Genomic DNA, 11,060 nt, shown 5'->3' with positions numbered 1-11,060 from the left:
TAGCTGTTGCACGTGTCTGCACTAGGGTTTGCACTGTTGCGTCCACCAGTATAGAACTTTGTTCACATCACAATGTCACATTAGAACCAATTTTAGCTGTTGAGGATTGGTTTATGGGATTACCTGTATCTAGAGCTCTGGGGAAATTTCAAGCAATTTCACAAATTTGACAAAAAATGAGGGGAAAACATTTTGTAAAATATTTACAAGCTCCTCCCCCTGCCTATTTTCTCACTGGAATTAAACCCTCAGAGTTTATATAATCTGTGTGGATCTGAAAGAAGAATTTTGGCCATAATATGCAATTTATTTGCTGCACCCGCAGTAGCTGTGACATTATCATCAATTTTACAGTCTGATTCATGGACAGACACAAAAGACTGGTTTATAGGGGATTTATTGAACAATAATAAACATATACTTTTTTAAAACCAACCAGCTTATTAGATTTACATTCAAGAATCCATAATGTCATTCATGACACTGTAGGAAATAATAAAAAAAAAAGCATGTAAGTATTTAAAACATTTAAATAACTTTCTCTGGCCCAATAAAGAATATGGCTCTGACCCTGTTCCCATTGAAGTCAATGTAGAAATTGTCACTGACATCAGTAGCCGCAGGATCAGCCCTTATGCTTGTAAATGTTTCAAACTAATACAGCATTTTACAAGGGTACTGTTTGTGCTACTGTAGTTGTGATTGTGACAGCACTTCCATTAAAATCCCTACTTCAATCATAACAATTCAGCCCAATCTAAAAGGTGTTATATGCCAGCCATGGTATTCTGTTTCTTTTTCTGACTGTTGTAGCTAGAGTCTATTTAACCACTTTTAATTGGTAGACATTCCCTGTTGTTACATATTTTTTGTTCTTTAAGGGCCTAATGCAAAATCCATTGTAGTCAATGGAAAGACTCGGGTTTACTTTAATAGGCTGTGATCAGTCCCTAATAGCCCTGAAACAATTTTGGGTTTCTTTATTGGATTCTTTTACATACGTTTTCAGATCCTGCACCAAATTGCCATCACTATGGCCTGCACCTTCTCCCACTGAAGTTAATAACAAAACTATCATTAATTTCAATGGAAACCAGACTGGGTTTCCAATGAGACCGATTTATTTTATGAGCCAGATCCTCAGATATGTAAATCAAAGTAGCTCCTTTGACTTAAACAGAGCTAGATTAATTTACACTATCTAAGAATCTGTCTCTTTTTCTTTTTTTAAGTAAAACCACAAAGTATTGATTTTTACAAATGGGTTTCTGCCACACAGGCAGTAATGGCTATTATATAAGTAGGACTTAAGGTGTGCCTATATAAACATTATGATGTTTTATGCCATATTGATACATAACCAAATATGGATTGACTGAGTAATTGGCCACTTCTACAACCTCTTAAGGGGATAATGGGGATGAAGGATTAGGCACTAAGAAGGGGATGAAGAATTAGGTACTAAGGTACCCTAGTGTCTCCAGAATCTCTGACATGGATTATTTATAATGCACATTTATGCTGATACTCCAGTACTCCTTCAGGTCTATTGCAGGCTATTGAACACAAAAACCACCCTTGGGAATATATTTTAACATTGTATGTGTTTTTACATAATGCCAGGTAAGTAATGCACATTGTATACATTCAAATGATGAGTTTAAAGCGGCGGTTTTCAAACTTCATTTCACCACGACCAGGGCCGGCTCCAGGGTTTTGGCCGCCCCAAGCAGCCAAAACAAAAACAAACAAACAAACAAACAAAAAAGCCATGATCGCAATCGTGATCTGCGGCAGCAATTCGGCGGGAGGTCCTTCGCTCCCAGGCGGAGTGAGGGACCATCTGCCGAATTGCCGCCGAATACCTGGACGTGCCGCCTCTGTCCGGAGCGGCCGCCCCAAGCACCTGCTTGCAAGCTGGTGCCTGGAGCCGGCCCTGACCAGGACCCCCTTCTGACAACAAAATTACTATGTGACTGAAGGAGGGGCCAGGGGATTGGAGCCCGAGCCCCACCACCCTGGGTGGGGGATTAAGGGGCCAGAGCCCGAGTCCCAATGCCTCCAGTGGGGTGGAGTTCAGGTTTGGGCTTCAGCCCTGGGTCCCATCAAGTCTAATGCATTAAAATGGGGTTGCAACCCACTTTGGGGTCCCAATCAACAGTTTGAGAACCGCTGGCTTAAAGTAATGTTTACATCTTGTTAATTGTCATAAAACTAACAAAAGCCAGAATATTCGAAGTTAAAGTTGATTTATTGAATTCACACCGTTGTGCCCTTTACATTAGTATTATTCTTGCTGGTGTGACTCAAGGACATCAGTTTTTAACTTTGCATTTCCAAGCTTTTGTCAACTTCCATCACCCTAACGTTAGCTCCACGTCAGCAGCTTTTACTCACATAAAATATCCATTGAATTCAACAGGAATTTCCTTGCACGGGGAATGCAGGAACTGTTCAAATGCCAGTGGGGAGAGGTGTTGGTTTTCAATATTACTATACATTCAACAATCCATAATACATTTTAGTGTTCAAATACTTATCAAAACAAGTATCAAAAATCATATAAACTGTACAGTCTATTTTGTAAGTAAACATTTTTTCTGACGATGCACACAATCACAATTGGTCTTCAGAGGTTACATTTTCATATGCTATAGATGTACTTTGTTTTTAAAGTGTGTTGTTGCATATTCAATAATGTGTGAGAAATGCGGTCATTAGAAAGTCCTACCAATGTAAGTAAATATCAGCGAGGATTTAACCATTTCATTACTGGAGAGCTAATTACTTTCTCTTTGACAAATTCCTCCTTTACAGAGTTACCATCCCCCGATGCCATGTCATTCTCTAAAAGTTAAAAACAAAAATGAATATCACATAAATTGGGTTAAATACAATGTTTTTTATACATCTATATCTCTAGGCTGGAAAACACTTTTTTGAAAAATCTCTGTTGATAATCCATGTTATTAGTCTACCTGTTTGCCTCCAGTGTCATCTAGTTACATTATTTCCCCAAAATGATAGCCTGTAAGAAGTGTGATCTAATAAGCACAGGACTGAGAAGCAGGAGATCTAGGTTCAATTCTCAGCTCTGGCCCAGACTTCTTGTGTGAGCTTGGGCAAGTTGCTTAACCTCTCCGTGTCTTGATAACAACAACCGGGGCTAGATCATCAGCTGATGAAAATAGGTGAATTTATACTGGTCACATTAGCTGTAGATTTGGCCCACAGTATGTACCTGGCTCATGAAGACTCATTAATATTAAGCAAAGTCCTTTGGGATCCTCATATGAACTACTATGAAATATGTTACTGTCATTAATTGGTCTGTCTCAAGTGGTGAGTGAATATTAGAGGTTTCAAGGTCTAGGTGAAACCTAGACACATTAAAGCCAATGATAAAGCTCCCATTTACTTCAAACTTTGGGTCTGCAAAACATTTGGTGAGAAAACAGGTGAGAGAACAGAATAGGTGAGAAAACAGAAATGGAAAGCTCATGAGAACAGGGTATCTCAAAGATACATCTCTCCATCCTCCCACCAAATACACCCGGATCCCCAGTAAATCTTTAAAACTCTGGAAACATCTGATGTATGTAGGTTTAGCTAGATGTATAATCTTTAAATAGAATAAATGCCTGTAACTATAAAAAAAAATCATTTTCAATTTTCAATCTCAGTTAATTTATTATTTCAAAGTAGTTTTCCCATGTGATGAGCAACTAAGCTAATTTGATGCAAAAAGCAGTTTGCTGTAGAATTAAAGAACATGTAAAGTTCACTAAAGCGTGGTCTTCACTGGGAAAAAAAGTGATTTTATTACCATGTGTCAGCTAACACGTGTGGACAAGGCTATTATAATTTTCACACGTTAGCTGGGAAGGTAAACCTGACCTACACCTTCCCCCCACAATTTACCTTAACCTGCTTATACATGCTAAAACTACAAACTTCCTTTTCCAAACTAGGATTTAAACACATTTTATTTACACCCTGTTTTCCTAATGTGGATGCACCTATATGTAATTCTTTGTCTATAACAAGCTTAGTAAAACATTACTGTGAGCTCTCAGTGGGGAAAAATAAAACCTGCATTGTTACTTATTTGCACAGCACCGTCTGTGTACACATACACAATATACAATGTGCTGGCTGAGCAACTAAAATGAAGTGCCCCATCAAGTCTTACCTGTATGTGAAATTAATTTTCGTCTGTTTGGTGGCTTTGAAGCAGAAAGTTGGAAAAACGGGAACTTCAAACACTTTCCAGTTACTCTGTCGCATATACCAGACTGGCAGTTACAAGTTTTTCTGCATTCCATTCCATAGGTACCATAAGGACACTCTGAAAGAAGACAAATTCAAAAGCCTTATCTACCAAAGTAATCCCAAAAGGTGCAGTTCCTATTCTATGCTGGTTCTTTTACTGCACTCATCACTGCAGTATCTGAATGCCTTCTGTAGTGGTTTGCTATTAGTTTTCTTAATATCTTGTCTGCATATGTTCTTAAAAGTAAAAGAACTTTCATTGGGATTTAAGCATGCTGAAATGCCAACTTTTGTTTCAAGTAGTTTCCACTTATTATTGATTATAATTATTCTTTAATTTCCATTATACATCTTTCATCCCCAATAGTATGTGCAATAATCACAAATGTATTTAAAAATTTATCCTGATTAACATTTCCCTGAAGCACTTGTAGCATTATACTGCAAATTATAGACAATGTAAATGTTGAGCATAAGTATGCAATTATACGGGATGTATAGTTAAAAATATATGCAGATCTGATGGTTTCTTTAATCCAATTCACACAAATAATCTCCCTTAACAACAGGAATACTTCTTAAAGTTTCTTAAACTTACAGTCCAGGCTCAATATTAATTTATGTAAATTTATAATTAATTTGTATTAAGGACAACAGAACCTTCCTATCAGCCTCCACTGAAGCTGCCAAATCCTGCCTTAAGGAGCTATCCAGCATGGTAAACCTCTTCATCAATCCTGAGTGCCTACAACCCACAAGAAAAACCAGCACCAAGTGCTGTGAAGAATGATCATATTACTTTGTTGAAAAGCTCACGCTCATTTGGGAAGGCTTCTTAAACGGCATGTATCTGCTCCCTTTATGCCAGCCAACAAAGAGCCCCTTGCATGTCCAGAGTGCAGAACATTCACTTCTAAAGAAGTACTGGACACTGTATAGGAATCTCAGTGCCAGACTTGTGAATCTGACCCATGCCCTTCCTGCCTTCTGAAAGACAGCCATGAGCAACTGGTGCCAACACCTCATTCAGAGATGGAATCTTCCTTTCCTTCTTTCAACATGCAATAGTTTGAAATTCATCCTTCAGCTACTTTCATTAGTCTGGAATTTATCCCCAAGAAATATCAAAGTTAGTATTCGTTGTGGGGAGGAGCGGAGATGACTCAGTTTGGACAGCTTCTCCTGGGTTCTGATATGAAATTATACAAGGAAATATGTAATAATGTAAAGATCCTAAATTGTCAATATTTAAAGTCAAACATTTTATTTCGAAATCCAGATACAAGATGGCTCTATCTAGACCTTTAACAACATTTGAGGAGCTCACCCAGGAGCAAGCTGGAACAAAAGGTTTAATTTGTAAGATATGTAAAATTTTGATTGGAAAAGATGTTAAGAAAATAACCCAGATGAAAAGATGGGTGAGGGATTTATGTGGGACAGGGGAGATTCATCTGCAATATGAGTAGCTCAGAAAAATTTTATAAATTACTGCATAGATGGCATTTGACTCCAATAAATATCCAGCATATTTTTGCTTCTAGGGAAATGCTCTGTTGGAGGGGTTGTGGGGAAAGGGCAAGATACTTGCACATGTGGTGGTTATGTCCAGAAAGAAGGTTTTGGAAGGAAATTATTGAAGAGATTCATCTTATGACAAAATGTCAGCTTCCTAGAGATCCCCTGACCTGCTTGCTTAATGCTCTGGAAAAGGATCAACATTTTAAACAGAACAACAAATTAATTTATTTTTGATAGCTAGCAGCAACACTTTGTATTGCACTTTTTTGAAAATATGTAACTTCTCTTATGGAATTGTCATATAATAAAATAGGGACTGTCCTTGTGATGGACCAAATGTGAAAGTGACAAAAAGAGGACAGGTATTTAGAAATTTGCTCACCCCTTTTTAGCATATTCAGAGGAGGGCTCCCCCAGACAAGAAGTCAGGATCTTTAGACACATTCTTCTAACATTAATTTGATCCTGAATAAGTAATAAATAATGTCTGAGGCAGTATGATTTATTGTAAGTTTGCCTTATTAAAAAGTTTTTTAAAAAAAGAAAAAGAAACTCACCTTGGATACATTGTTTCTAACCAACTACCACCCTACATTACGCCTCCCATTTATGAGCAATCTTACATACAAGCTAACCAAAGGCCAACGACTAGCTCATCTAATCACTGAGTCAAGTACAAGTCTCGAGTCTTATCTTCAAGGGGCTCAATGGCCTGGGCCCAGCATATCTAAAAGATTGCCTAATGCTCCAGGACAATCTCAGGCACAATGGAACTTTCTATGGTAAGGGAAAGGCTCATCTGTATAAGAGACAGAGCTTTCCCAGGGGTCAGTCTGAGACTGTGGAACAAACTCCCACAGCACATAAAGACCATCACAAACCTTGCCACCTTCTGCTCCAAGTGCAAGACACACTTCTTCAACCTGCCTTGTCTAGCATAAACAGTGTGACAGATATGGCAGTTTCCTGCAATATTCCTGAAAGACCTCATGGTATTGAGTTTACGTATTACTGTGGGTCAGGACTGTATGTAACTTCTTGATGGGGGAGATGTGACAAATATTACAACCCCATGAAGTATCTTAAAGGTCCACCATGAAGTATCTTAAAGGTCCATGGTTTTAAATAAATGGCTTGTATAACTGTGTTCTGCTGCATTGCAGGAGGGCTACCACAGTTCCTCCAGGAACTAAAAACAGTGGGTGATGATTAAAGCAAATCAGCCATGTTGTAATCCCCACACACAGAGGAACCATCTCTGGGGAGGCTTGCATATACTAGTTCAAACTAGATTCTCCAGAGGCCAACAGAGAAAGAAAGGACTTTTGGAGAAATGACTGAGTTTAAATGGACTCAGGGCCTTCTTTCTGATTGAGCAAATGAACAGGACCTTCTGTCCAAAGGGGGGGCTCCAATCCTTTGAGGGAGGAGTTGGAAGGACTGCAGCCAACTGAAGCCCCATAAGACTGATGGGTGACCTCTGGTAAGCTTTTGGCAGGATATAGGACCTTCGATTGTTTTTAATATGTTTTCTCTATAATGCTTTCACCTTAAAAATAAATGTGCTTGCTTATAAAGAGCTGTGTAGTAACGTATAAGTGCTAGCAATTACAGCTGTTCATAACCTTCAAAGAGAAAGCAAAGTGCAGATGTTGGCCTTTTTAGGCAGTCTGGCTTGCTGGAAATATTACAGTGTAGGTAGGAAACTATGCAGCCTGGGACAAACCCTGGTCAGGAGAGAGAGAGACATGGGTCTCTACCCAAGAGAGATGACAGCTGAGGAGCCAGGAGCCTAGTGTGGGTGTCCTTGGTGGATCACTGAGGGGGAAATACAGGTGCAGGTGCCTTGAACTGTGACACACACATAGCAGTGTACAATTAAAACAACAATAAAACCCCACCAAAAGAAAACACTGCTCAGACAATTCTCATCTAAGGGAGAAGATGAAGGAAAGAATAAACACGTGACAGATGTTAGGCGTATTGCTTAATGCACTACTGGAAGGTGTTCAGATACTGCAGTGATGAGGGAGGTATAGGAGTTTATATAGAATAGAAATAGAATATAATAATAAACACACACAAGTCCATATGGGAATAATCTATGAGTTTATCAAATTTTTGTCCAGGTTTTAAAGGACTGAGAAATTGGAGTAATTTTTTCTGTTAACTGTTAGAATTTTATGTACAATAAAGCCTGATCCTGCTGCCACTCAAGTCAATTGCAAAACTCTCATTGACTTCAATGAGAGCAGGACTTCACTATGACAAAAATAACAAAAATATTAAAATGATAGTTCCCAATAAAAGGGCAAAGCATCAGATCTCTGGACTGTTTATTCTAATTTGGTATTAAAATAGTAATAAATAATGAGACCATGTACTGACATAACACTTTTCATCTAAGGATCTCCAAGAACTTTACAAAGACTGATTAACACTTTGAAATCTTGAACAAGTGACTTAACCTCAGATTACCAGTTTGTAAAGTGAGTCAATGACACAGTTTAGGACAGAACCCAGGAATCATGATATATTTAAAATATTTAAATCCTCCCGTCTGCTAGGAGTATGCTCTGCTACCAAACCTACAAAGAGTCATAGATACAATAACTACTCAGCACTATACTTTCCATATTAAAATTCACAGATGGCTAAAAGGAGACTGTACTAAGTCAGAGGATGGGATGAAGGAGAAAAAAGTGCATTAGGAATGAGACTGATAAAACATCGCACAAAGGAATTTAAGTGAAAAGAGCTCCTGAGTATTGTTATAAAACTAAAGATGAAATCATGACTCTTTTGAAGTCAATTGGAGCATTTTCATTGGTTTCAGTGGGGCCAAGATTTCACCCTGAGTTTTCTACATATTCTTGCAGCAGCATAACCTCATCCTGCTCCAGAGATTCAGAACTCCTGTTACTCAGCATTTCTTTTAACCCATTCTTAAATGTACAATTACAAAGAACTTTTCATGAGCAAGCAAAAGTATATACTTGTTTTAAGTATTTTTTGTATAAATTATAGATGGTATTTTGCACTACAATACAATCAATAAACTACAAATCAAATAGTATCAACCAACTCAATAACATACAGTTTTACAGTTGACTGCACCTAAACTAGGATCTTTAGACCATAAAATTATAGTCCATGAAAATAAAACTGGGTCAAGAATCATTTAAAGATGAAGGGCTTCCTCCTCAAGCATGCATGTGAGTAACTTTGCCTGTGTGTTACATGTATGTATTATATGTGAATCCATTTACATGTGTTTTTGCAGGATCTGGCCCTAACCCATTTCTTTCTCAGCACGTTCACAGACATCTAACAACCACCTAGATTTCTTAAGTTTTGTGGATGTTATTTCAGAAGAGAGTCTGTATCTACAAATTTAACTGGCAAAGGAATTCATGGTAGACACTGACTCACTGCATTTGTGCCCTATTCAGTTATTTATTTATCTTATTTGGAATTTGTACATCATAATTTTCTGTAGTTTAATACTTTTGCTCCTTTAAGAAAATCTCCTATTTAATGTGACTGGAGTATGTATTTGATGAAGGGATGCCATCCTGCTCTGTGCTTAAGGAAATCAATGTGCAAGTTCCATGGGGAAAATGTTATCGCATATTGATCATTCAGATGATTTTAATATCCCAGGGCCATTTCATTCCTGGTATAACCTTACTGAAACCAGTGAAATTACATCAATGATGAATTTGGCCCCTGAAGTCATGCTATCAGACTGTGTAAACTCAGGGCCCTCATACCGTAGTATCTGAGTACCTCATACACGCTAATGAATTAATCCTCACAATATCCCGGTGAGGTAAAGTAGTACTATTATTCCCATTTTATTGGTGGAGACTTTAAGCCCCGATCCGGCAAGTTACAATGCATGGGGGAACCTCTGTGTCTGTGCAAAGCCCAGTGGGCTCCATGCAGGTGCAGAGATCCACTAGCATCGATCTTCTTGCAGGACTAGGGCTTTTATAATTTGTCCAGGTTTGCACAGCCAATCAATGGCAGTGCCAAGACTAGTACCCAGGTCTTCCAAGTTTCAAGCCACCAAAATATTTCTTCACAAATCTCCCAATCCAATTTGAAGAGATATTTTCATTTTAAATAACCTTAAACAGCGGAAATAGAAGCTCTTTTAATATGAGAAGCTATTTTTCCACTCTCCTCTTTGCAAAGGATAATATTATTGTTTGAAATGAAAAAATCCCACTTTTAAATTTTAACTTTCTGCAAGCAGAATGCCAGCAGTAAATTTAGATAGTAGATGCATGCAAGTGAATATTGTTTACCTTTGCAGATACCAAATTCATCACCAAAGTCATCCTCCTCAGTGTAAAACTGGCACTTCAGCCCAGGCCCACATTTGACACCATCCATACCTGAGACAGTGCGGTAGCAAGTCTCCCCCAAGGCTGCTGCACAGACTCTGCAGCAGCCACAGTCATCAAGCACTGTTCGCTTACAGCGCAAAGTACTTTTACACACATTACTGTCACAAGGTTCGGGGCAATCTACTGCATATTTTGCACTCCAAGCAGTTCCGATGTGCACTGGTACCAGGAGGATGGTGAAAAACAGGAAGCTCTTCATGTCTCACAGTGATAAATGCTCAGTTCCAAAGAGCAGGTTTAACGTTCAGGCTTGTGGTTTTATGCTGAAGGAAGCGGCAATAAGGAATCCAAAATAGTAGCTGCACATCAGCCTACAAGTTTATGAGCTTTATACGATGTGTTGCCCACATGCTTCACCGTCGTCAATTTCCTCAGTCCGACAGTGCTGTCCTCCTGCCAGCCTCCCTTGTTTTAGTTTGTGAAATCCAGGATGAAGGTTGGATTAGCACTCTACTGCCATCCAGGAATTGAAAAGCCTGAGCTGATGTAATCTGTTATGTTTAGTTGGTTGTTTTGCATGAGGACTAAAAACGCTCTCACATCCGTCTCAAATGCTCAAGGACGTCTGCCAAAAACAAAAAACAAAAAAATTCAGTAGGTTACATACCTTCTTTCAGGACAGGAATTGTTCTGACACTGAACATATCACTTACAGAACCGCTTTGTCCTACAAATAGTGTTCATGAGGCCAGGTGAAAAATCATGTCCAACTGTATCAGTGCTGAAGGAAGCTCATTTTAAAAAATAAGTCCTTGCTTTCTCCTCAATAAGTAAATGAATGGCTACTTTAAAGAAGAAAATGTGATTATGCCATTTAGCTAACATAAGAGCAAAAAAATGCGACTGATACTT

The 11,060-nt window shown here is 38.5% G+C and overlaps 1 protein-coding gene across 1 annotated transcript; it reads right to left on the bottom strand.

Annotated features, from left to right (window-relative positions):
• Positions 1-380: 380 nt before the first annotated feature.
• On the bottom strand, positions 381-10,643 carry ESM1 (endothelial cell specific molecule 1). Its single transcript, XM_054032286.1, has 3 exons — positions 10,107-10,643; positions 4,193-4,348; positions 381-2,847 (listed from the first exon to the last, which is right to left on the bottom strand). The coding sequence occupies exons 1-3, from the start codon at positions 10,405-10,407 to the stop codon at positions 2,747-2,749; spliced, it is 558 nt and encodes a 185-aa protein (XP_053888261.1). The 5' UTR covers positions 10,408-10,643; the 3' UTR covers positions 381-2,746.
• Between the last annotated feature and the right edge of the window lie 417 nt (positions 10,644-11,060).

Source organism: Malaclemys terrapin, chromosome 6, assembly GCF_027887155.1.
Source record: "Malaclemys terrapin pileata isolate rMalTer1 chromosome 6, rMalTer1.hap1, whole genome shotgun sequence".
Lineage (NCBI taxonomy): Eukaryota > Metazoa > Chordata > Testudines > Emydidae > Malaclemys > Malaclemys terrapin.
This window is presented reverse-complemented; position numbering and strand designations above follow the sequence as displayed.